Consider the following 26,449-nt stretch of genomic DNA (forward strand, 5'->3'; position numbering starts at 1 on the left):
TTCATTATTAAGCAAATGTATAATCTATGCATCTGGCCAACTAATAGGCCACTCTTGCCAGCTAACTAGCAATACAGTTTGTTTGCTAGCTAACTTAGCTAGCTACGTCAGATGGCTAATAAATAAATAGTTATTACCTCGTATAGATGCCAGCTATCCAGCCAATGTACTGTGTTTTTAATGTTTCCTGTACAATATTGTTGTAACTACAATACCTTATGTTCCACACGACTGCACTTAAAAGCATTATAGGTCATTAAGTAGAAAGTCATGAGTACGCACCATAGACTAAGTAACGTTATGCACACAATATTTTGGTTATGCACAGCCATAACAACCGAACATAAAAATGATCTGCTCATTGCTGTGCTCAGATATCGTTGTGAATACATCAACTAGATAGTTACCTAATCATAACTAACCTTGTACTCTCCTTCTGTTCTATTTCAGATACGGGTTAATCCTATCCCAGAAAAAAAGCCAGGCAGCCAAAACTCTCCCAGCATCATCTGTGTTTGGAGATGATTCTGACGAAGAGGTAATGAACTGTTGAAAGTAATGCGACGTTGACTTTATTACTCAGGTTAGCTAGTAAACATGGTTAATATATGTCTACCAATGTAATGTATCAAAGATTGTTAATGTTCTCGGGACATGAATAAAGAATGTAGGTCATGTTTACTTGCCTTGTTATATATGATTACTTTGAAACAAAGTAGCTGCTGGGTGACTGACCAGTCAACTGACAGTGTAAACATGTTTTTCCTTAGACATCAGTTGGGAAGAGTTTGCAGAAGGAGGCCATTAAGAAGAAGATGATGAAACAGGTAGGATGACTGTTAATTAAATGAAAAACAGTATGAATGCCAAATGTGACTTCTGCCACTGTTTTGTTTATTACCTCAGTCTCCCCAACTACCTGTTGTGACTGAGTGTACAAAATGGTTTTGTTATTTTGTTATTAGACCAAGCTGGAGATGCATAAAGCACTGGAGCAGGACAGTAGTGTTTACGAGTATGACAGTGTGTATGATGATATTCAGAAACAAAGGCTTGAGAGTCATCAGAAAATCCTTGGAGGCACAGACAAGAAGGTAAGTTTGAAATTCCTGTTAGTTTTACCTACATGCTATGCTATATGCTGTACCCCATGCTTTTACTTAATTTCAACAAACAATTGCACTTTGCAGTTAAATTACCAGGGAAGCTCAAGAAATATGAATTATTGTAACTGAAATGAAGTGTCAATAGATATTAGAATATCAAGGTGCCATAACCTGTTTTTGAATCTCTTCTATCCAGCGCCTCACATTTGTGTGTAATTTGTTTTTTACAAATTCCCCCGCAGCCCAAGTACATAAACCAGTTAATGAGAGCAGTAGAGGAGCGGAAAAAGGAACAGGAGCGTAGAGATGAGAGAAAGATCCAGAAAGAAAGGGAAGCTGAAGGGGAGAAGTTTGCAGACAAGGATGCCTACGTTACATCTGCTTACCGGCAAAAGCTCAAAGAAAGAGAGGAGGAACTGGAGAGAGAGAAGAGGGAGGAGGCGATGGAAGGTAAGAAACACATGTGATTATTTGAAAGATGTAATCAAATACCTCCACATATCTTGACCCTATGAAGAGTCATGTTAAATGTGTACTCCTTTGTTTAAAATATCACAGATAAGTAGTAACAGGAAGATGGGAGGTGTGTGTCCACATTAAAAAATGTTACCTTGACCTCAGTATCATGTTGTTTGATGATTGGACATGGCTGGAACATGCTAGTTGGGGCATCCTTGAGCGACTCAGTAATGCTTTGTGATCTTGTGTATTGGCATATAGATTTACCAGACCCCAATCTGTGCTATCTTGTTTGTGTTCGAATACTGTAGCTGCCTTGGATGTGAAAAAGCAAAAGGACCTTAGTGGGTTTTACCGACACCTGCTGAATCAGCAGGTTGGAGAAGAAGCAATACCTGATGGGACTACTCACAGGTAAGCCACAGAGTTACACTGAGAATGCAGACTTTAGAGCATGGTGTATTTGCTATAGTTCATAACTTGGCAATCTTGTTCACCACAGACATTATCAAAATTCTCCTATCTTAGTTTTAAGGACCTTTTAGTATAGTAAACTGACAGTGCTTAAGAGCACTTCCTTAAGTCCTCTTGATATTAATCTGCTGTTTCTCTCAAAGGGATGTGAAACCAAAGGTGAAAGAAGAGTTTACACCTCCTCCATCTCCTCCTCCTCCACGTGACATTGACTCTGCCGACGAGGACGAGCCCAGAGACGTGAAGACCGAGTTTAACAAGTCGTCCCACAACAGCGGCCATTCCAAGCGGCAGTACAGGAAACAGAGATCCCCCTCACCAGGCAGTAGAGAAGAGGACAGCAAAGACAGGGACCGAGAGAGGAAGAGGGACAGAGAGAGGGATAGAGACAGAGAGAGGGATGACAGGCACAGTCATAGAAGGGATGAGAAGGAGCACAGGAGGGAGAAAGAAAGGGATCGAGAGAGAGATGATGATCGGAGTAGAGGAAGAAAGGAAAAGGAGAGGGAGGACAGACACGGGAGGGGGGAGCCTAGAGACAGAGAAAGAGAGAGAGATAGAGATAAGGCTAGAAATGAAGAGAGAGAGCGTGAGGGCAGAGAACAAGGGAGCCACAAGAACAGAGAGAGAGAGAACCAACAAGAAGGAACCAACAACAACAACAATGACGACAACAGAGCCCAGAACGACAAAAAGGAGCGAGAGAAAACGTCAGAGAAAGAGAAGAGTGAGGAAAAGAAAAGAGAGACGCCCGATGAGGAGACGGCTGCAGCCAGCACCGCCCCTGAGCCCAGTAAGTTTGCTAAACGCAGCAACGAGCAGACGGTCAGCTCGGCCAGGGAGAGGTACCTGGCCCGCCAGATGGCGCGGACAGCAGAGAAGTCCTACATTGAAAAGGAGGAGGACTGAAAGACGGAGGCAGAGACTCGGAATATGCTTATTAAGGATGAAATGGAGGGGGTTGGAATGGGATACTTGGTCATTCCGCTTGGTGGAATCTAGAGGTGGAAATGACAAAGTGAGGGTGATTGTAAAAGTTGTTCTTTTTTTGTTCATGTACAGAAATGTCTTTTGTGAATAAATCTTCCACTAGTTGTGAAAAGTGGTTAACACTGTACTTTGATTGATGTTTCCAAGTCTTTGCATTTGCACACAGTATTAATTATCCATATGCCTGCTGGCAAATTATCACCAAATGCAAATGTAATAAAAGGTACAGTAGGTGTCACTAGCTATAATGATCCATATCATTATATCCATACCTAGAACAAATATATCTGGAGGTAGTGCAGTATATGTTTTTTTACACCCATCTGCCCATTTTCATATTACACATCAACTACATGTCATTCATCCTAAGAATTATTGTGCATCAGTTAACAGATATTCCTTTAAAATATATGTAGAATTATAATGTATCAGCGTATACTTTTAGTTCCAAAATCTATTAATCTTTTATTCAATCAAGTTTATATTATCCACTATCTGAAAGGACCAGCAGAAAACTTGATTTCCCATAATGCTACAGTATCTGGTGAGTTGTACACGTTGCATCTCGCGATAGCTACGCAGTCGCTTGCCAAGGAAGCGTGGGTTTTCATTCAGGTTCGCTAGGTTAGGTTCTTGAAAGTTTTCTTGAAATGTCGGTGAGTACAATACCTCTCTATTATAACAACGTTTCCATTCACTTTTTATTTGTATAAGGAACATGGGTCTAGATAAGTTATTTAGCCTGCAGAAGTTACGTTGACACAGATGTCTGCCAGCTAGCAAAATGACGCAAATGCTAGCTAACGTTAAGGCAATGGGACCATGCCTGTGTTGTTGCCATTCTCATGGGGTGTCTTAACGATGTTTTAAGATCAGCTGTTCTTTTGTAAGATCAGTGTTTTAGGCAGTATTGTTGTTTTTTAGTTGAGAGCTTTTTTGCAAGTTTGAATTAAATACCTCTGTTAGCACTTAATGAATATGACAAAGCTAGTTAACTCACTCAGCAGTACTGTCAGCATGATTGGAAAGTCCAACCAGCTGTCATTACAAGCATTATTGCGCAAATAGCAATAAGCACTGTCTCAAAATTAAGAAAATAACTGTGTTGCATACCGCTTTATTCTTGTTTAATGTTCCTGGAATGATATTTTGTGAAAATCATGATTTATTATCATTGCCAATGCATTGCATCAGCTATTGTTACTTTTGAGTTGTTGCCCAGTTTCGTTAATAAGATGCCAGTGATATCAGCGGTGTTTGTTTCTTTTCTGCAGGAACGAAAAGGAACTGCTAAACTCGATTACCTGAAAAAGATCGAGGAAGAGATTCAGCAAAAATGGGATAAAGAGAAAGTATTTGAAAGCAATGCTCCGACCACACTTGGGGAGAGTAAAGAGTGAGTTTCTAACAGTTTGAATGAAGTCGTATTGGATGGAATAAAAAAAGTGGTAATTGAACCCTGTTTCTTGGTTTGTTATTTCCAGGAAGAAGAAATATTTTGTCACCTTTCCGTATCCGTACATGAATGGAAGATTGCATCTTGGACACACTTTCTGCCTCTCTAAGTGTGAGGTGAGGTCCAATCTCATCCATAGTCATGTAATATGCATTAATGCACTGTGAATACTGGCATAGTTGGTAGATTTTCTAATTACTCTTGGCTGTTATGACACAGTTTGGTGTTGGATACCAGCGCCTGAAAGGAAAACAATGCCTCTTTCCATTTGGACTTCACTGTACTGGGATGCCTATCAAGGTAAGCATGTCGCTTTAAAGAGGTCAAACCAGTTTCTAACCAGTCACCTGTTCCAATTTTAAATACCTTTTTAGTGTTGACACATGATAGTTAGAGTGTGTGTTTGTGCTAGTCTAGTGTCTAATGTTGTATTACCTTATAGGCCTGTGCAGACAAGCTGAAGAGAGAGATGGAACTGTATGGAAACCCACCCCAATTTCCTGATGAGGAAGAAGAGGAAGAGGAGAAGCCCAACGTGTCAGATGAAATCATAATTAAGGACAAGTCCAAAGGCAAAAAGGTGAAGACTGCTCAATATTACACTATGGACAGTATCACCTTGAGGTGGGGGTTTGTGTTGTACATTTGCTCACAGGACTCAAGCCACTCTTAAATAAGGCAGAAAGTTTAGCTCAAATTAACACCCTACTCCTTGAACATGCATCCTAGTCCCAGTGCTGACATTCCCTTTCTGTATTGGTGTCAGAGCAAAGCAGTAGCCAAGGCAGGCAGCTCCAAGTTCCAGTGGGACATCATGAAATCCCTGGGCCTGTGCGATGAGGAGATTGTCAAGTTTGCTGATGCTGAGCACTGGCTGGAGTACTTCCCACCCCTCGCTGTGAAGGACCTGAAGGGAATGGGAGTTAAGGTACAGAGGAAAAACCTCAAATGGCCTCAATATTGTGCTGAATGCCATTGGCTGAATGACATTGACAAAATGTTGCTTTTAACATGTGCTCATGTGTTGGGTCTGTTTCAGGTGGACTGGCGTCGTTCATTCATCACAACTGACGTGAATCCTTTCTATGACTCCTTTGTGAGGTGGCACTTCATGACTTTGAAGGAGAGGAAGAAGATTAAGTTTGGAAAGAGGTAGTTAGTTTGTTCTCTGATCTAAAAAAACATAATGTTTATGTATTCTTGTTGCACATATTTGGCATTCTTTATGGTCTTATTCTACAGATACACCGTTTACTCCCCCAAAGATGGTCAGCCTTGTATGGACCATGACAGACAGTCAGGAGAGGTGAGTTATTAATTTGTTGAAGAAATTTCTATTTTCATTTACGATGTGCATCGACAAATCTTCTTAAAATCTTCATGCCACCATAGGGAGTGGGCCCGCAAGAGTACACGCTGATCAAGATGAAGCTGGTGGATCCTTTCCCAGCAAAACTTAGGTGTGATTTGATTGACTTGATTTTCTGCTTTTATTGTCAAAGTTAGCAAGTACTTGCAGTATTCTACAGTGTATATTTTGGCTGAATTGTTGGGAAATAACCATGAATTATTGTTAATTTGCAGTTTATTCAACATCACTACCTATGCACTGTGGATTAATTCACCCTGTTTGCATTTAGTGCCCTCAAAGGCAAGAATATCTTCCTGGTGGCAGCGACCCTACGGCCCGAGACCATGTTTGGTCAGACCAACTGCTGGGTGCGGCCAGACATGAGGTATGTAGCCTTTGAGACGGCCAGTGGAGAGGTGTTCATCTGCACGCGCAGGTCTGCCCGAAACATGGCGTATCAGGGCTTCACCAAACAGAATGGAGTGGTGCCTGTCGTCATGGAGCTCCTAGGTCAGGTTAGTAAAGGCAGTATGGTCTCTTTTGAGAGAACTTGGTAGTTGTTTGGCTGCTTGGTATTGTTTTTGAGATCAGAGATGATGTGCCCTGACCCCATGGTTGCTGTTGTTGTGCAGGATATTCTGGGATGTTCTCTCAGTGCTCCGCTCACGTCTTACAAGGTCATCTACGCTCTGCCCATGCTCACCATCAAAGAGGACAAAGGTACTGAGACACTTCATCCTCATCCTCTTTTCACTCTTTTGTCCTCTCTCCCTCTTAAGTTCTACATATGAAGAGTTCAGATGCAAAACCCTCTAAATCCGTCTGACCACATTTCTTTTAAATGAGCATTTAAAATCCGGTTCCTATAGGTTTTTGCATAGAAATCGATATTTCAGACCAGGAAGAGAGTGTTATTTGATGTGTTTTGAAGTTAAATTATTTGATTAACGTATACTATGTGAGGAGAGCATTCACTCACCATCTTTATCTCATTTTTGACGTAGGTGGCATTTAGAGGCTTTTGCATCTGAACCCTTCATATGTAAATACGGACAATGTACATACATAAATAAACACTCTCGCACTCCCTCTTGCACCACATCATAGAGGTGCCAAATGCAAGCAAGCACAAGCGAAGTGACAACGCTCTACATACAGCCTTTGGGTGTTTCCAGGACTTTTCTTTTTTTAAAGCACATTGCCGTTTACTGAGTGTACCTCTGGGTAGCAGTCTAATGCCCTATGCAGACTACATGATTTCAGCCCAATTTTGCCACGATTTTGTCGTAGGCGACAAATTTCCAGCTTTGTGCCGAATGTGAAAAGTGGAGAACGATGCCGAAAGAGGAACCGTCTTGTAATGTGACATAATCAACGACCCGCGATGTATTGTCTGCGAAGTTCCAGGACTCCGTGACCAAAAGTCTAGCATGTCAGAATATTTGGGGAATCTCCTACGACTCCCGTGTTGAGACACTATGACTGCGATGAAGGCTATGATGGATAGGCTACATGATCTTGTAATGTGGCCAATCTACCGACCAAGACGCAGGCAAGAATTTGGGGTGCTCTGATCGCCTGACATGGTAAATCGTAAAAGACCATCGTGAAAGACAAAAAAATTGTCTATTCTGCATAGGCCATAACCCAGCATCTTTCATAGCCACTACATCGCCATTCTCATACACCACACACACACCACAGTGCTTGAGGCCCTCTCTGCCTGCTGGCACTGCTGAAAGGAAGCGGGCATTAGTCATCAGGGAGTACAGGACAGTATGCCAGTTTACAGTACAAAAATGGCTTAGGTAGGGTAGGGCCTCAGGCTAACTAACCAGTCTAATGCCATGTTCTCAACATTGAGTCATCGCTGATATATATATTTTTCTCATCTTGATGCGTTGGTGTTGTTTGTCTTTCAGTAAAATTGAATTGTCGGGTTTGTCTCTTGCTCAATTTCAGTGGCATTTGCGCATTTGTGTTAAGAAGCTTAGTGTAATCTCGAGGCACAGGGCCCAAGACTAGCTCATGTAAATAAGGATTTGTATGGTAACCTTCAACATTGTCTGTCTGCAAATGACAGTCTGCATGGCTTTGTGGTTGCTGTGATTTTGTGTGGCTGACCTTGACCTTGACTTTGTGTGATTGTTTACCTCAGGCACAGGCATTGTCACCAGTGTTCCATCCGATGCTCCTGATGATATTGCCGCTCTAAGGGACATAAAAAAGAAACAGGTGACCATCTTGCCAGACCATCATTCTCTACTTTCAGAAACTGTTGGCAAGTAAATTTGGTAAGTCAGTATACATCATACTGAAAGCAGTGCATTTTCAAATCCCTGTCTTTGTTTAGGCACTGAGGGAAAAGTATGGAATTGAAGACAAGATGGTCCTGCCCTTCGAACCGGTAAGCAGATAATATATACCCAGTAAGCTGAGTAACACTTACACTTGCACACACTTACACACACCAGCTCATGTAGAGGAAGAAAAGCAAGCCTATGCTGACTGCCCTGTCTACAATTTAGGCCCTTTATATTCCACTATAGGCGTATCTCTGAAGGCATGTTTTTTTCCAGAATTCACAAACCCACAATCAAAAGTGCTAGTTTCTCTGTTTTGCTCTCTGTTACTGTATGGCCACTACTGCTGCTACTATTACTATAATTACTGCTGTATACTAATACTGGATTTATGAATGTGGTGGTGGTAGTAGTACTAAGAGTGAACTTGTGGACATTGAAAAGCTTGTAGAGTTGCTTTGCTATTCTCTGGCCCCACTATTTTTCCATACCAAAGCAGTTGTGTCTTGCAGCCTGTGTCAACAAGAATAAGAGAGTTTTTTTTTGTTTGTGCAAGTATTTTAAACAACAGAAAGGACAGTTTGAGTTTGAGTCTTGTTTCCTGCTCCCTTAGGTGCCCATCATTGACATCCCCGGGTACGGGAACTTGTCCGCGCCAGTGGTCTGCGACGAGTTGAAGATCCAGAGTCAGAACGACAGGGAGAAGTTGGCCGAGGCCAAGGAGAAGGTCTACCTCAAGGGCTTCTACGAGGGGGTGAGACCTGGTCACAAGCACAGTCACAATCACGAGGACGTCTCCTGTTTTGCTGTTGTCATGGTTATTTGGAATAGTGGGGAAATGCTGTGTGCTTCCTCACATTTAGATTATGCTGGTGGAGGGATACAAGGGTCAGAGGGTTCAGGATGTGAAGAAACCGATCCAGAAGATGATGGTGGAGAAGGTATGAGAGTTTACCAATGAAAAACTGAAATTGGCTAATAATCCCGTCCCCCTAACACAATCTGAATTTGAGAATAAACCTAAAATGTAGGGTAAATTCATCTTTATTCACCTCCCATAGGGTGAGGCTTTGATCTACATGGAGCCAGAGAAGCAGGTGATGTCACGCTCAGGAGACGAATGTGTGGTTGCACTCTGTGACCAGTGGTAAGTGTGTGTGTTTGTGTGTGTTTGTGGGGATGTATTTTTACAGAGAACTGTGGATATATGCACATTTTACACAAACCTGACATTTTCATGAGGTTTGTAATTGAACATTGCTACGGAGTGTTTCTTGGGCTGGTAGTATGCGAGGACACCAGTGTTGTCCCACTTTGTGACCGTGTGTGTTTGTCTGTGCGTCTCAGGTATCTTGATTATGGTGATGCGGAGTGGAAGCAGCAGGCCATGGATTGTTTGAAGCCCTTGGAGACGTGAGTCAGCTCTTTTTGCTCTTTTTTTTTTTCTTGCCGATTCATTGTCGGACAAATAAAAAAGCTATTATTAGCTAGAATGCTGCCTCAGATCAGGGTTTATGCATTTCTGTTTGGACATGCACTGTTACAATATTAAATCTTCTGCACTGGGATGATCCCAAGACTGTTGGAGTGTGTGCTTACCCTTTGACCTCTTGTGTTTCCATGCCATTGATTTAAGGTTCTGTGAGGAGACCCGAAAGAACTTTGAGGCCACACTAGCCTGGCTCCAGGAACACGCCTGCTCCCGCACCTACGGGCTCGGTATGTTTGGGTTCATGCCTCGGGCCATCTCGTCTTGCCCATGACCTCATTTAGCAACTCGTCCATCCACCGTCTGGTCTTCATAGTGAATAGGATTTGGCACAATGCTGTAAAAAGCCAATGCTAGCCTTTTCTGAATGATAATATTATTTTTACCTTTTTTTTTTTTTTTACTTTTTTGTTGTTTGAACCATTAGAATGAGCAAAAGCACTAAATGAAGGAGGTGTTATTGAGAAGAATAGTTATTTTTCTCTCTGCTCATCGATGCTCAGAGCGCTTGTTTGTTTTTGTGTTTATGCTTTTTTCAAAAGTCCTCAAATGGCTTGATTTAGCAATCACCTGGAGAGCCCTGGGAAGTGCCCCCACCCCCGTCCCTCTTTTTGTGATCCTTTGTCTCTGTTGCCATAGGAACCCGGTTGCCATGGGACGAGCAGTGGCTGATTGAGTCTCTGTCGGACTCCACCATCTACATGGCCTACTACACGGTGGCGCACTTCCTCCAGGGAGGGGTTCTCAACGGCCAAGGGCCCTCTCCTCTGGGCATCAGGCATGTTCCCGGCCACCCCAGACACACGCACCCCCAACTCACAGCAGGCCCCCTTGCACTTCACTCTGGAGAATACAAAGAAAAAACACTTGTGCCAGAGACAATATCGCACACCTGCTACACACACACTCACACACACACACACACACACACACACACACACACACACACACACAGAGTCACACTTGTACTCCCTCCCTGCACTCCCTCCCTGCATCTTGTGGTACCACATGGTAGATGAGTCGAGTGCAACTAAGCATACTGCAGGAGAGAATGAGACTGTTGAGTTGTATTGAATTGAGAAGCATTATGTAGTCATGAAAGGGAGTCTTTATGGAGAAGGATGAGCTCAGCTGAACACATCTTATGTATCATGCAAAGCACAAAACAAAAACACAGCTTTAGGACAGTTTCTTTCTTACATTTTAATTTTTCAATCCTTATTGATTCATCATATTGTTTTGTTTTATTTCCCATCTTAGGCCTGAGCAGATGACAAGGGAGGTGTGGGACTTCATCTTCTTCAAAAGCTCCCCCTTCCCCAAAACAGACATCCCCAAGGAACACCTGCAGAAGCTGCGCAGGGAGTTTGAGTACTGGTACCCCGTGGACGTCCGTGTGTCTGGGAAGGACCTGGTGCCCAACCACCTGTCATACTACCTGTACAACCACGTAGCCATGTGGCCTAACGACAGGTAGGTTTCAAAATATACATATGTGCGCTAAAACACATACACACACACACACACACACACACACATACTGTACACACGCATGAAGGGCAAGTATGGTACCAAATGTATTCATGTACATACACACACACACACACACACACACACACACACACACACACACACACACACACACACACACACACACACACACACACACACACGCACACATACTGTACACACGCATGAAGGGCAAGTATGGTACAAAATGTATTCATGTACACACACACACACACACACACACACACACTCATATCCTGGTGTCCAATTAGTTGTCAGTCTGTTTGATCAACCATACAGCCATATCATATAATAGCAAGCAAAACACACAAACAACAGCAGCTGAGCCTATTCTCAGAGGGTTGTTAGTCTCATCATTGGTTCTCTAGTGCCAGACATGTACTGGGATACACAGCCACACGTGTGTAGTGTGCTTCACATCCACACACTGGGATACACGGCCACACGCGTGTAGTGTGCTTCACATCCACACACTGGGATACACAGCCACACGTGTGTAGTGTTAGTGTGCTTCACTTACTCAGTACTACACATGCTACATCATTTGGACAAACTGTGTGGAAGAAAAATTATATTTCACGCTAGTCTGAGAGTCATGCAGCTTGGTGTAACCCCCTAATCACGACACATTGTTTGTATCCCAGCTGTCTTTTGTATTCTCAGCACACCAGTGTTGTGAGAATATCTGCTGGCAGAAGTTTGACATTGGAAGCTGAAGTAGTTAGACACAGCAGCCTCCTGAGAGCCTCTCTCTCCGGCAGACAATTTAAGGTCATCCTGAAGACCAGACCATCTTCACTCTCAGTGAAATAAATCTACCCAGACACCCACATCTCCCCATAATGCCTTAATATAGGTCTTAAAGTGCTCTAATTTGGGAAATGGCTGACCTCTTCCTACTCTGAGAAATCAGACTCTGTGTGTGTGTGTGTGTGTGTCTGTGTCTGTGTGTGTGTGTAATGGTATAACCATTCAGCCTGTCTTTTTAAAGTGTCTGTCTGTGGTTTTCTATTTTGTTTCTTTGTGCTAATGAAATGGAAAGGCCTGCTTTTCAGTTGTCAGTTGACCTTTTCCAAAGTAATGGCTTCGACTAACAAATATGTCAGCGCTTGTCTGATTAGCCAGTGAAGTTTTCTAAAATTTTTCATTTTATAAGGAGAATCTCTCTTTTATTATTATTTTTTAACAGTCAGAAGTGGCCCCAAGCTGTACGTGCTAATGGACACCTGTTGCTTAACTCCGAGAAGGTAATGGATTTGTCTTTTTGTGCTGGCTTTGTGAGGTGTGCATGTATATTGGTAATGTAGTCTTTTGGTATATGTGTGCGTCCATCTGTCTGTTTTTTTTCTTCTGCATCCTTTATTGGACGCGTTTATCAAACTGCTTTGTGTTCGACAGATGTCTAAGTCCACGGGGAACTTCCTCACCCTGAGCCAGGCGATCGGCAAGTTCTCAGCAGACGGTGAGTGAACCAGCAGCAGCAGCAGCGGTAACAGCAAATGGACCGAGTCTGCCCTGTCCCAGTGCTGGACCTCTCGTTTCGGTCCTTGAGCAGTGTGGATGACGGTTCCAATCAGTGATAATTGTTCTGCCGCTAAAGCGTTAAAGGTACACTCTGTGATTCTGGCGATTGTTCATTTTGAGCTCAACAGACAATCAAAGTTAAACGCCTTTTGTGCCTCTGAAGGAACGTGTTAAATGGTTGGAATTATGTATGGCTCAGTCGAGCCATGATGCTTATTTTTACATTTACAAAGCCAGCACATAATGAACGGACAGCTAGAAGGATGTGAAGAGCTGAATTTGACAAAATGTGCACTAGACTTGAGTCACAGACTGTACCTTTTAAGATCGGAGCTCCACCTTCTGGTGATGCTACCGTCTTCGGATGGTTATTTGAGGACATCAGGAGGATCTGTTCTTGGAAAAATGGACTTCTCTAAAATAAAGTTGTGAATATGTTAGTAAAGAACTGTGAAAACTGTTCTGAGCATCTCATGCCCAGTATAAGCCTTTCAACTCATTAGGCAAAACCCACACATTATCTCAAGGCACCCCGAGCAAGCCATTAAACATAGTAATTATCACAGAATATGAGTCCCCAAGTGCCGTATCCATTTTCGCCACAGGCAGTCAGGGTTGTATCATCGGTGTGTTTGGTTGGGAATAGATTAGGCCCCTGCTGAGTGGTGTGCCTCTAGGAACGTTGCTTGAACCGTGTGTGTGTGTGTGTGTGTGTGTGTGTGTGGGCATGTAAGTGTTCTGTGTAAGAGATCTGAGAGGTGAGGACAGCGTTTCTCAGCGTTTGGTTTAGTGATGGTGAAGTCTTCAAATGGAGCCTGAGGTGTTTTGTGTTTAGAATAGAATTCCTTTCTCGGAGACAGTCCTTCTGGTGTGAAATAAGTGTGTGTACAGATGGCGTGTGTTGCCTGTGGGCTTTAACTATACATATAAATGTGTGTGTGGCTGCTGACAAAAGATGAGTCATTGTGGGTGGCTTGTATGCTTGAGGCTACAGTATGTTTCTTCTGGGTATGCAGGGTCTACCTTCAAATGAACCCACTATCTTGAGTGCCTTCCTTTTTTATTTAGCATTTGGGGCATTTGGTGCAATAGGCCCATTGAAGTGTGTCTGTCTGTCTGTCTATCTTAGCTGCTTTGTAAGCCATTCATGTACAACTGTAGTTGGGTGAATATTATTCATTGTCACATTTACATTCACATTGCGCTGTTCTCCAGTTTGGATGTGTGCATCCAGTTACCACCACATCTTTTTTCCCCCTATCGGTGTGTAAACTTGTGTTTCCTGGACAGGTATGAGGATGGCGCTAGCAGATGCAGGCGACACAGTGGAAGATGCCAACTTTGTGGAGGCCATGGCCGATGCAGGCATCCTGCGTCTCTACACCTGGGTGGAGTGGGTGAAGGAGATGATCGCCAACCAGAACAACCTGCGCGTCGGGCCAGCCGACTCTTTCAACGACCGCGTGTTTGTCAGGTACTGACCCCATACGGCTCTAGCAGAACCAGCAGGCCATGCAGGTGCATGAAGCGAGTGTTGCCTAATGCATTAGACTCATGCCTGATGTGGCATAAGAAGGACCGTGCCAGTTCGCTGAACTCCAGCCAGGAGGAATATAGTTAGAGACGCACTGTGGGTCCTATCCACCAGTTTTTGAGTGTGGTTACTCTCGTCTTATTTTACTATGCAGATATATAGAAGTGTTTTATACCCTTTCACATATCCGTATGATGGTTCATAATGCAAACTATAGTGTGGTGGTGGTGTTTGATCCCATGTGAAAGATCTGGATCTGTATTGTCTCTGGGGCAGATGCTAATGGAAATGTCTGCTGAGGCTTAGAGAGGAGGTCTGTGATGCATCCTGTCAAGTTGTTTTCTATTCTCTCCGTTGTCCCCCAGTGACATGAACGCAGGGATCCTGCGCACAGAGCAGCACTATGACCGAATGATGTACAAGGAGGCCCTGAAGTCTGGCTTCTTTGAGTTCCAGGTAAAGCCTGTCTGTCTAGAAGTCTTGATTTAGAGTCTGCCCAATGACACTCTAAATCAATGCACATGATTTTTACATTCATTATGAATTTATGCAGTTATAGTGACTACATACCTGATATGTTTATATCTCTTGAGTTTTTCTTTTAAGCGTTGACGTCAATTGCTATTAATTCAACCTGACCGAAGCAGACCCTGCAGTAATGTCAGCAAAAGCTTCTTTATTCTCACATTGACCCAGAACAGCCGTATCATGCCACCGTGACTGGTTGACTCATGACTCAAATTATCCATATGATCTGACTGTTACTATCCGTTACGGCTATGCCGTCTTTAGGCTGCTAAGGATAAATACCGTGAGCTGGCGATCGAGGGCATGCACCGTGACCTTGTGTTCCAATTCATCGAGCGACAGACCCTGCTGCTGGCGCCCATCTGTCCTCACCTGTGTGAATACACCTGGTCACTGCTTGGCAAGGTGAGCCCCACACCTTTGGAGTGGTGTTTGCTTGCTCATGTGAATGTTTTCACGTGGGAAGGACAGGAAGAGAAAGGGACAAATGAGTGTGTGTGTGTGTGTGTGTGTGTGTGGAAGATGTAGTGGCAGCGAGATGACTTTCCTAGTAGGTTTGCAGGTTACTCACAATCTTGTGTGTCTTTTTTTTTTTTAATCAAAATTGCCCCCCTGTCGGGCAGAAATCACCTGTTCTCCTTTCCTGATCAACTGATCAATGCACTTCCTTTTAATCAAATGCATTTCTGTGTGTCATGTATGTCTTTTGTTTTATGTACTTTATTTTGTAAAACCTTTTAAAAAAATGTACAGCTATTGCCCTTTTATGCTTTTATTTACTGTTATTGACTACTCTTTGCTTCTGTTTGTGTAAAAGTAAATAAATAAACACTCTATAAATAAATAAATAAAGAAGGAAGTGTTATGAATAAACTTACTTTAACTTCCATTGCAGACCACGTCCCTGATGAAGGCCTCGTGGCCAGTAGCTGGGCCGGTTGATGAGATTCTGATGCGATCGTCCCAGTATCTGATGGAGACGGCCCATGATCTGCGCCTCCGCCTCAAAGCTTATCTGCAGCCGCCCAAAAGCAAGGTACTCTCAGCACACCTACCAACACTTCCGAACACTTCCAATCGAACCTCTACTTTTCAGTGCACTCCATCTGCATTCGTGGCTCAGAAGACTGGACCTGTCAGGAATAGTATTGGTTGCCAGCTCCTTTGAAAAAGACCCTGATAAAGTTCTGGAGTCTGGACCATAGTCTGCTGATTTCTGGGTCATGTTGTCCCTGTGGATAAAGTTCAGGCGAGCTAGTGTAGCAGGCTGGTACTTTGTTCTTTTTTCCCCTATTTCTTTCTTTTACTGCATTTGAACGACTGCGTTTGAACAATTGCGATCTGCCTTTGGATCCGTATCATTACGCAGCAGCACCAAGATATGGTGACCCTCTACCTAGCGTGAGAATTTGAAGTAAATCCCACCTGTGCTTTTGCAGTTATCTGAGTGGACACACTTAGACAGACAGACCCGATTACAATACACTTTGCGCCCCTTCCATAAAGGCTACAAGATAAAGGTTGTACAGTCATGCAAGCTAATAAATTAGCTAGGTTAACAGATTTTGTTAAGTGTTGCAAAATACATGTTGGAGTTTAACAATTGCACATTATCTGCAATTATACATTTAGAAACGGCTAGCAAGTTAAAGGATTCCAGCTTAGCAACAACCCAAACTTCTTCAAAGGCTTCTTTTTAAACAACCCATTGTTTTCTATGTGGGCCATACATGCATGCATAAATACATGTGTGGCAACAGGGCATAATTATAAGTGGAATAACAGCCTCCAAGGTGTTGGAGGTGTATTCCAGATATGGCACGAAGACGAGATTTTGGAGTCTCTGTGCCTCCAGATTTTCATACAATGGGCCATCTGGGTGGCTTTTATCCCTTACATGTATGACCGTGGTTTATTTTCAGAATATTGAATTGGTCAGTCAGCGCTGTAGCGACTGGATCCAGACCCCCCCCCCCCCCACCCCCAACCCTATGTTGACACAACTTTTGTAGTTTCAGGGGAAATTTTTTAATGGAGTGCATAAATTGTCCGAGTGCTAAGTGCGGTTTAATGGTTGAGACTCGGTGTCTCTGAGCAGCTGTGCTGCGACTGTGTCTCTGCTTCACTTCTCCTTGCTCCAGCTCATTTCCCCCTTCTGCAGTAGATGGATGTGCACCCCTCAGTAATACATCTGGATATGCGTCTCTCTCTCCACACTCTTTCAGAGGGCTGTGTTGAGCAGCACTCCCATCCCACCCCAACAGCTATCATTTCTCATTTTTTCTTTTTCTTTCTTTCTTTCTTTCTTTCTTTCTTTCTTTCTTTCTTTCTGAGTGTGCTGCAAGTGAGCCATCCTGAACGAGTCACTCTCCACAACTCTCCTCGACAGCTGTCACGTAGAATGACCTTCACGTGGGTCCAGATTCCCTCAGACAGACGGGGCACATTTGCAGGGGGCTTTTAAAAGAGCCCTCTCAGAGCCCCCTCTTTCTAAACTGGCCTTATGTAATGGACCAAAGTGCCAGTCTGAGTGGGGCTTTTCTCAGCTTTGTGTCCATGGCCGCAGAGTAATGGATGTCATGCTGAATTAGAACCCTTCCACTCTGATGTGACCGAGTGAAGGGGCGGGGTCACATGTGGATGGATTGATGTCAAAGCCAATGGGCCATGGCTTGCTTTGTGATTGGTTGTTCAGTTGACTTCTTTTCAGTACTTGTGTTCCTCTGGTTGGTTACTTTGAAGTGAGCAAATGGTAAATGGGGCTGTCAAACTCTCCAACGGACTGTTTGAGCTGTGGCTGTGTTTCTTTTTTTTTGATGCCCTGGGTTAAAGAAGAGAAGCTGTTTTGGTGGATTTTTAGAGTGTCAGTTTTGCACTGACCTTTGTAATTTCTCATGCCCTCCCTTCTCTCTCCTGTCCTTCACTTTTCACTAACCAGAGGGGAGACTCTGAGCATCAAATAGGCTGTCCAGTGTCTGTCGTGGGCCAAATAACACTATCTTCAATTTTGATGCCCGGTTGAAATCTGTCTTCTTTCTCTGTCTCACCTCACCCTTTTTTTCCGAGCAGAAGGGAGACGCCAAGCCTCCAGGGAAACCCTCACACTGCACAGTGTATGTGGCCAAGACCTATCCACCATGGCAGCATAGCGCCCTCTCTCTGCTGGGCAAGTATTACAAGGTATGTACCTACTGAAATTAGCTAAAGGAAATAGCCTGCACGCAGACATGTCCCATGCATCTGATGCCATGTAACACAGCTCAAGATGTAGCACAGTTTTTGAACATTCAGACATTTTTTTTTTTAAATATAATAAATAAATCTTCTCTGTGCTTTGAGACAGGCACACTGTTTACGTCTTGTAAGAAGACTGCAATCACATGGGTTATTAGGAAAAGGAGAGTATAGACCTATGGGTGACTGACTGATCAGGCAGTGTTGCCCAGCAACTATAGCAATCATTTTCACGCTCATTAAATAGACCAAGATGCATTCATTGTGCTTTGGTACCCATGTTCAGTAGTCCAACAATGTATGATTCAACCATTTCTTTATTGTATGTGGTGATCATGTCTTTTCCTCCCAGATGAGTTTGCCTGTAGACTAGTTTGTGTATGAGCTATACATGGTGTAGTGATTTGTGCCGCTCCTCTCCCCCTGTGCGTCTCCAGAGCAGTAACGGGAGTCTGCCCGATAATAAGGTGATTGCGGGAGAGCTGGGGGCCATGCCAGAGCTCAAGAAGTACATGAAGAGGGTGATGCCTTTCGTCGCCATGATCAAGGTGAAACTGACAATTTGTCAGCCCCCCCCCCCCCCCCTCTCTCTCTCTGCCGCAACTGACACTCTCCTGCACACACACGCACGCACTCGCACGCACACATAGTCTTGCTCTCTCTCTACCCTGCCACACTGCCACTTGCCTGCCATATCATCTTTCTTTCTGTTTTCGATTCACTCTCTTTTCTGTCTCTTTTTTTTATCCCAATCTCTTTCCCACCCTGTTATCCTTGCTTTTCTCTGTCCTTTTTTGCCCTCTCATTCCTCTTCTGCTTTTGTGCCATCTACTCTTCATTTTTTTTTTCTCTCTCTCCTCTCCTCTCTCCTTTCCTCTCCTTTCCTCCCACCTCTTCGACTGCCCCCCCCCTTACCCTCCTCCCTCCAGGATCAAGGGCAATCTGACAGCCCTGAGTGTTTCTCTCCCCTGTGTGTGTGTGTGTGTGTGTGTGTGTGTGTGTGGGTGTGTGGATGGACGGATGAAGTGAGCACAGAGGTGTACAAGACAATATTTCTCAGTATCTACCTACCTCAAACAGTATCACTGACAAAGTTCTGCAGGGGATTGTCCCCAGAACCACAAATAGTAGTCTGTTTTATTGAACAGTAAATTATTCTAGTTTGTTTTAAACCTTTATTACACATTTATGAGTGAAAATCGATGTAGGAAAAGAGCAAATGTCAAAGATTATAAAGAATATGCTGTGGTAACACCGATTGGACTGTGTGGTTTTTCAGGAGAACCTGGAGAAGAGTGGCCCTCGTGTGTTGGACCTGGAGCTGGAGTTTGATGAGCGTGCCGTTCTCCTGGAGAACATTGTTTACCTGACAAACTCACTGGAGGTATTTCAGCAACTTGGGCTATGAAGCACCACTCAATACACAAACTTACCCCTGCAGTCTGTTGGTGAAGTGCTCACACAACCAGATTGTATTTGTTGTGTGCCTGTGTGTATACGGAATAACTGCTGAACTGATCTGGACATAAAATATTAAGTCCAGGATGGAGAAAGGTGATGTTTCAGGATGCTGTGAGTGTTTGTTGTGTCCAGGGGCTAGTGTCCTTCGGTGCTGCTGCTTTAGTTCCGCAGCTGACAACACTCAAACGATCAAAACATCTCAGATCTTCTGTGCATTGTAGATTGCAGGCCATTTAATATTTAATTGTGCAGCATTCACTCCCCCACTCTCTCTCCATTTCACTCTCCTTCTCTCTGCCCCCTTCTCCTCTTCCTCCTCTTCCTCCTCTCTCCAACCCATTTTCAGTTGGATCAGATAGACGTTGTGTTTGCCTCAGAAGCAGATGACAAAATAAAAGAGGACTGTTGCCCGGGGAAGCCTTTCAGCGTCTTCAGATCGGAGGTAAAGGAGACAATGTCAGGATAAAAATGCACGTACACACACACACACACGCATACGCACACGCACACGCACACACACCGATTATTGTCTTACTTTTATGCAGATGGGCACACATGAACAGACACACAAAACCGAGAAGCTGGCGGTTAATCAGCCTGGTGTCGAGAGACTAGCTGTGCTAATTTTAGCTGCGGTTTTCATTGTTATCTGCCTGCTGACTGCTGGGGTTATATATTTCTCTTTGCATCACAAACAGCCTTTATATAGACTGATGGAGTCGCTGTTGCAGTGTGTGTGAGGAATGTCACATGTTACTGAATTATACATGCCTAGCACCACACCCCTTACCCAGCACACTTCCTCTTGCCTTTAGCAGAGAGTATGCTTCCTTTATGTAGAGCCTTCCAGAATTATGGCTAAAGACAATTGAAAAAGCTAATTAAAACCTTTTAATCAGGCATTAATGTACCTTTATTTGAGGTATGTTTAGGCGTAGATTAAACCAACCATTAGCACTAAAGCACATCTGGTTATAGTAATGGTTACTTCAGGATTTACTTTGTGATTTACAACATCATAATAACGAAAACACATAGTACACAATACACTAACACTGTAAGAGCATCAGCTATATTAAAACAATCTACTATAGTTGAGTATTGTTTAATAATTTAATCATTATTACATTACATTATTTACAATTACAATAATTTAATCATTATTACATTACATTACGTTAGATTTGGCTGACGCCTTTTATCCAAAGCGACTTCCAACAAGGTAAACAATCAAGGTAGAGTGTGATAAGGACAAATTGGTGCATCAGTGAGTGCTATTTCCATACAGTCAAGTGTCATTTCTTGTCAGGTGATAAGTGCTAGAATTAGTAAGGATAGTTGTAGGTAGTGCTACGAGAGGAGATACTCTCTGAAGTGTTGGGTCTTCAGGAGTTTTTTGAAGATAGAGAGGGACTCCCCTGCTCTGGTATGAACTGGTAGCGCGTTCCACTAACGGGGAACAACAGATGAGAAATGTTGCATTGCCGTGGCAGAGCCAGACGTTGTTCGTCTGAAGGGCGTAACGGTCTGGAGCTAGCATATGCCTGTATGGGGGCGTTCAAGTAAGAGGGAGCAGAACCAGAGACTACTTTGTAGGCAAGCGTTAGTGACTTGAATTTGATGCGGGTGGCCATAGGTAGGCCGGTCTAGCTGGGTGAGCAGCTGGGTTACGTGCCTTTTTGGGTTGGGTAAAGACCAGGCGTGCTTCTGCGTTCTGGATTATCTGAAGGGGTTTCACCATGCAGGCTGGGAAACCTGTCAGGAGGGCGGTACAGTAGTCAAGTCGTGAGATGACTATGGCTTGTACCAGGAGTTGGGTAGCACATCAAGTCAGGTAAGTTCTGTTTTTCCGTATGTTGTAGAGTGAGAAACGGCATGACCGGACGACAGAGACAGCATGATCTGAGACGGTTAGTTGGTTATCGAGTGTGAAATTTCTTTACATTACATTACATTACATTTGGCTGACGCTTTTTAACCAAAGCGACTAACAACATGGTAAACAGTAAGTTTTAGAACAATTCTCACAATTTTAGGACAGTTTAAAAAAACAGAGTACAGTAAGAATAAGTGCGTCGGTGAGTGCTGTTTTTAACAGTTACTTGTCAGTTTAAAACGGCTGGTGAGTGCTAGGATCAGTAAGACTTGTTGTAAGTGTTGCTATGAGAGTAGATGTTCTCTAAAGAGCTGGGTCTTCAGGAGTTTTTTGAAAGTGGAAAAGGATGTCCCTGCCCTTGTAGGAACTGGCAGTGTGTTCCACCAGCGAGGAACAACAGATGAGAAAAGTTTGGATTGGCTTGAGCGTACCGGTGGTAGAGCTAGACGTCGTTCGTCCGAGGAGCGCAGCGGTCTGGAGGTAGTGTAAGTCTGTATGAGGGCATTCAAGTAGGTGGGAGCAGAACCGGAGACTACTTTGTAGGCAAGCGTTAGAGACTTGAATTTGATGCGGGCCACCATAGGTAGCCAGTGTAGCTGGATGAGCAGCGGGGTAACATGTGCCCTTTTGGGTTCTGGATCATCTGAAGTGGTTTCACTGCGCAGGCTGGGAGACCTGTCAGGAGGGCATTGCAGTAGTCGAGTCGTGAGATGACTATTGCCTGAACCAGAAGTTGGGTAGCATCTTGAGTCAAGTAAGTCCTGATTTTCCGTATGTTGTAGAGTGCAAAACGGCATGACCGGGCGACTGAGGCAACATGATCTGAGAAGTTTAGTTGGTTGTCAAGAACAACTCCTAGATTTCTTGCAGTCCTGGTCGGTGAAACAGACAGGGAGTCAAATTTGATGTTGATGTCGTGGTGTATGGTAGGTTTAGCTGGGATGACCAGCAGTTCAGTCTTTGAGAGGTTCAGCTGGAGGTGGTGTGCCTTCATCCATGTAGCTATGTCTGAAAGGCAATCCGAGATCCGTGCTGAAACCAGGGGGTCGTCAGGTGGAAAGGACAGATAGAGCTGTGTGTCTTCTTGCAGCCTTGGTAGGTGCAACAAACTGGGAGTCAATTTGGCTGCTGATGTGATGATGTATTGTAGGCTTAGCTCGGAGGACCAGCAGTTCGGTTTTTGAGAGGATAAGCTGGAGGTGGTGTGCCTTCATCCATGTATATATGTCTCAGAGGCAATCAGAGATCTGTGCAGAGACCAAGGGGTCATCAGGTGGAAATGATTGATAGAGCTGTGTGTCGTCTGCATAGCATGAGTATGAGAATGAGAATATCCATTCACACGGTATGAGCCGTGCAAATGGATAATTGGCCACAGAGAGGTGGTGTAGATAGTAAAGAGAAGGGGTCCCAGCATCGAGCCCTGGGGGACCCCTGTGGTGAGATGTAGTAGGACGGCTTCTTGTCAGGAGTCTAGATACCTCATTCTCAGAGAGAGGTGCAAATGCAGAAAATGAAGTGCTGGCAACCGCCAGACGCTGTGAAAGTGCAATATCTGATTCGGTCATGCCCTGTGGGGAAAAGCAGGGACATGTAGAGAATTGGCTGCTGATTGCCGCCACTTTGTTCATAAAAAAATAGGACGGAGGTATCATCAGTAAGGCTGGACGGAGGTGGAGGCCGAGGGTTGAGTAGTGATTTGAAGGTTGAGAAGAGTTTCATTGTAGAAAGCCGTCTTTTCAGCAGTGATGCTGTCTGAAAAGGTATTGGAGTGATAGGAGTGTCTGGTAGTTTTTGAAGTCATCGGTTAGTTTCGATTTCGGCCATTTTCTCTCTGCGGCTCTGAGTTTGGTGAGCAGCGATCGGAGGGTATCATTTAGCTATGGGTGGTGAGATTCTTTGGATCGAGCTGGCCTTGTAGTAAGAGGGCACAGTCCGTCCAGACATGAGCCCAGTGTGGAGCAGAGAAAGTCTATGGCATCATTAACCTCCCGAGAGGAGAATGTGCTGAGTGAAGGTAGACCGGAGGCGACAACAGAGGAGAAGTGGGTTGGAGACAGGTTGCAGATGTTGCGGCGCAACGTTACCATTGGCGGAGGAGCTGGTGATTGCTCTGTCAGGCCGACGTTAAACCGGATGAAGAAGTGATCTGAAAGAGGGAGTGGTGTCACCATGAGGGTGTGTGTGGTGCAGTTCCGAGTGTGGATCAAATCAAGCTCTCTGCTAGCTTTGTGTAACATTCGGTTAAGTAAGGCAAGAGTGAGTTGACCTGCACAAATCAGAGAATGGATACATGAAAAAAGCTGCTTGATGAGGCTATTTGTCAGCAACCAAAGTACAAAGTAAAATATATATATATATATATATATATATATATATATATATATATATATATATATATATATATATATATATATCCAAAGACCACACTTTCAGAAATGAAATTGGTAGCAGCTTAGGGTCACCATGTCTTCAAATCCACCATAAGATGTAACCTCCACACAACAGATTGTTTGAATGTTATGTCAGAAAACCTTACCTATCTTTTCCTAGGGTTAGGACTTACTTAGAGTAGCCCTAAGTAAAGGCAGGCACCATTGGAAATCTAACAGGGACTGTTTATTCAAAGCAATTGAGTTCTTTGACTCCAAGCACTCACAAGTGGATTTGGCATAGAAATAAAGATGGCTATTGAGAAAAGCACCTAATACCAAACATTAAATATGGTGTATGACTTGCGATACTATGGGGCTGTTTCCCTGCAGAGGCCTTGGCTGTACTGTTCGTGTAAATGGCATTATAGATTCTAGAAAGTACCAAGTGTTAAAAATCAAAATATGGCTGCCTCTGCCAAAAAGCTAAAATGTGCTCATGGTTTTAACTTCCAGCAGGACCATGATCCAAAGCTCACATCAAAATCCACTCAAAAGTGGTTAAATCGGAACAAAATGAAGCTTTTTCCGTGACCATCCCAATCCCCTGACCTACATCCAATTGATGCGCTCAAGAATAGAGCACATAAGAGAGCCCCAGACCAAATCTGGAGAGATTCTGCCTTGAAGAATAGTCGAAAACCCCTTCCTCATCACAAGAACAGACTCATTTACTATTTTACGAACTCCCTTTTGCCAACAGAACAACAATGAGTTGGTGCCAATAATTATACCACTTTTTAAAATATTAATCTAGTGATGCCCCTTCATAAGGTTATGGGCTCATATAGTTTATGTATGTTTTATTGGTTGATTGTAGACAAGATTTGATAAACAGAAAGGGGAATTTTCTTCAACCTTTTCCCCCTCCTATTGAATAAGGGTGCCGATAACTCTGGAGGGCACTGCAAGTATGCATCCTGTGTGGGAATGCATGCATCTGTTAGTTACGATGGACAGTGGTTTTGGTGAAACCCCTATGAGTTTCTCTATTTGACGAAATCATGTGTTTGATCCCTCCTCCCCAACCCCGACTAGCCCGGCGTGTCGGTGTCCTTGGTGAACCCGCAGCCCGCCAACGGCCTCTTCACCACTCGCATCGATATCCGCCAGGGAGACAGCCGGGACAGCATTGTCCGTCGGCTAGCCAAGGTCAACCGCTTCATCAAAGGTGAGTGTGTGTAGAGGCTCCCGCTCGGCCCCCGCTGGGCCTCTAGCCCACCCCGTTCCCACAGAGCGCTCTAGCCGCCACTCACTGTCTCTCCCATCTGTCTCACAGTGCGGTCTCCTGTCTGCCTCAGTGGGAGGCAGTGATTTATGAGACATGGCTTTGACTGCTGTGTGTGTGTCTGTGTGTTTGTGTTTGTGTCTGTGTGTCTGTGCTTGTGTGTGTGTGTTTGTGTCTGTTTGTCTGTGCTTGTGTGTGTGTGTGTGTGTGTGTTTGTGTGTGCGCGCGCAATTTGTTTGTATATATTTATGTTTGTTTATTTATTTGCTTGTTTATTTATTTATTTGCTAAAGTCTCCAGACACTGTTGTTCAGAGAAGAGAAAAAGCTGCTATTCTGGCCCAGAATCCAAGAATCCAAACCAGGGCAGGCGTCACAGTGCACCCCCAGTGCCCCCCATTAGCACATCATTTGGGCTACGCTTGCTCTACTTCGATGTTTTGAAGTAGATTTATTTTTTTTTTATAAAAGAAAGATCATCACATTGCTTGGTTGTGCAGCATATTGTTAACCCAAACACCATGCAGTGATTGAACTCTATGATAGTCATGTAAAATGTTCATTCGTGTCCTTTTTAGACTCCGTCCAAGCATTCATTAAAACTCATCTCTGTTCATATTTAGGAGTTTTGTTTCATGTAAACAATCCTCCCATGGCATAAAATGGCTTGGAGATTTATTCGATATCTCCAAACCTAGTCCAGACTCCTGACATTAAAGATGCTTCATCTGTGTTTGTCTCCCATGGCAGATCTGTCCAAGGTGAAGCTGATGCGCTATGAGGACCCGTTGCTGGGCCCACGGCGGGTACCCATCCTGGGCCGCGAGGAGCAGGGAAAGCTGCCCATCTCCGACAAGTCCACCTTCCACATCAACCTGCAGGACAAGAAGGTGCACATGACCGACAACGGCCTTAAAGTGGACATCGGGGACACACTGGTGTACCTGGTGCAGTGAAGAGCAGGGGTGTACGGTTTGAAGGGTCTGCTCTCATCTTGGACAAGATGGAAGCTTCCTGGACAAGATGCAGTGACATGGGACTCTTTGGATACATTTTGTAACAATGTTTAATATGATGCAGTGATTAAAAAAAACATCCTTGTCCTCTCTGTCCATTCTGTTTGGTTAACTAACTGTGGGCAGGAATAGGAATCAGTTGTCCACTTCATCTTGCTATTCAGGGAGTCTAGCGGGCTTCTGTGCAGACTGTCTGTATTCAGTGGGATTACCCCAGTGTTTGCCAGCTAGCTGTACATTTGTGAGCTCTAGTTTGGAGCAGTAGTCCACTGCTTACTGCTAGACACTATAATCTCCCTTTTTACTGTTTTTTTTTTTTTCCTTTTCTTTTTGTTTGTTATTTTTCAAGCTTAGTTGTCATTGTACAATTTGTATGTCAACCCCAACCCAAAATAAATGAATAAGCGTAAATGGACAGATAAATATATGATGACAATAAAAAAAGGATACCATTCTAAA

The 26,449-nt window shown here is 43.9% G+C and overlaps 3 protein-coding genes across 3 annotated transcripts in view; 2 read left to right on the top strand and 1 right to left on the bottom strand.

Annotated features, from left to right (window-relative positions):
* The window catches only part of rbm27 (RNA binding motif protein 27), a 25,928-nt gene extending 25,419 nt beyond the window's left edge, over window positions 1-509 (bottom strand). Inside the window, exon 1 of the mRNA XM_042093197.1 lies at window positions 423-509. The gene's annotated coding sequence lies outside the window, so the exon portion shown is untranslated. The remainder of the gene's footprint in view (window positions 1-422) is intronic.
* nsrp1 (nuclear speckle splicing regulatory protein 1) overlaps window positions 1-3,156 on the top strand; it is a 7,014-nt gene extending 3,858 nt beyond the window's left edge. The window contains exons 3-8 of the mRNA XM_042093215.1: window positions 451-538; window positions 771-827; window positions 966-1,094; window positions 1,349-1,556; window positions 1,877-1,979; window positions 2,183-3,156. Coding sequence (XP_041949149.1) covers window positions 451-538; window positions 771-827; window positions 966-1,094; window positions 1,349-1,556; window positions 1,877-1,979; window positions 2,183-2,948 — 1,351 coding nt within the window. The 3' untranslated portion in view covers window positions 2,949-3,156. The remainder of the gene's footprint in view (window positions 1-450; window positions 539-770; window positions 828-965; window positions 1,095-1,348; window positions 1,557-1,876; window positions 1,980-2,182) is intronic.
* Window positions 3,157-3,579: 423 nt separating this feature from the next.
* LOC121709635 (leucine--tRNA ligase, cytoplasmic-like) lies at window positions 3,580-26,449 on the top strand. Its single transcript, XM_042093191.1, has 32 exons — window positions 3,580-3,685; window positions 4,304-4,425; window positions 4,514-4,601; window positions 4,705-4,785; window positions 4,928-5,065; window positions 5,252-5,413; window positions 5,525-5,637; window positions 5,728-5,791; window positions 5,878-5,945; window positions 6,126-6,351; window positions 6,469-6,556; window positions 7,995-8,071; window positions 8,190-8,243; window positions 8,753-8,893; window positions 9,003-9,080; window positions 9,201-9,286; window positions 9,487-9,552; window positions 9,776-9,858; window positions 10,268-10,406; window positions 10,889-11,101; window positions 12,348-12,405; window positions 12,557-12,620; window positions 13,973-14,156; window positions 14,582-14,672; window positions 15,009-15,149; window positions 15,640-15,780; window positions 17,814-17,924; window positions 18,416-18,526; window positions 19,258-19,362; window positions 19,786-19,881; window positions 24,786-24,918; window positions 25,725-26,449. Exons 1-32 carry the CDS (start codon window positions 3,680-3,682, stop codon window positions 25,928-25,930), a joined length of 3,534 nt encoding a protein of 1,177 aa, XP_041949125.1. The 5' UTR covers window positions 3,580-3,679; the 3' UTR covers window positions 25,931-26,449.

This window comes from Alosa sapidissima, chromosome 5 (genome assembly GCF_018492685.1).
Source record: "Alosa sapidissima isolate fAloSap1 chromosome 5, fAloSap1.pri, whole genome shotgun sequence".
Taxonomy (NCBI): Eukaryota; Metazoa; Chordata; class Actinopteri; order Clupeiformes; family Clupeidae; genus Alosa; species Alosa sapidissima.

Coding starts and splice junctions, on each gene's coding strand:
- LOC121709635 (XM_042093191.1), top strand. Junction 9,553..9,775: donor TGTTTGAAGCCCTTGGAGAC/GTGAGTCAGCTC, acceptor CATTGATTTAAG/GTTCTGTGAGGAGACCCGAA. Junction 15,781..17,813: donor TGCAGCCGCCCAAAAGCAAG/GTACTCTCAGCA, acceptor TTTTCCGAGCAG/AAGGGAGACGCCAAGCCTCC.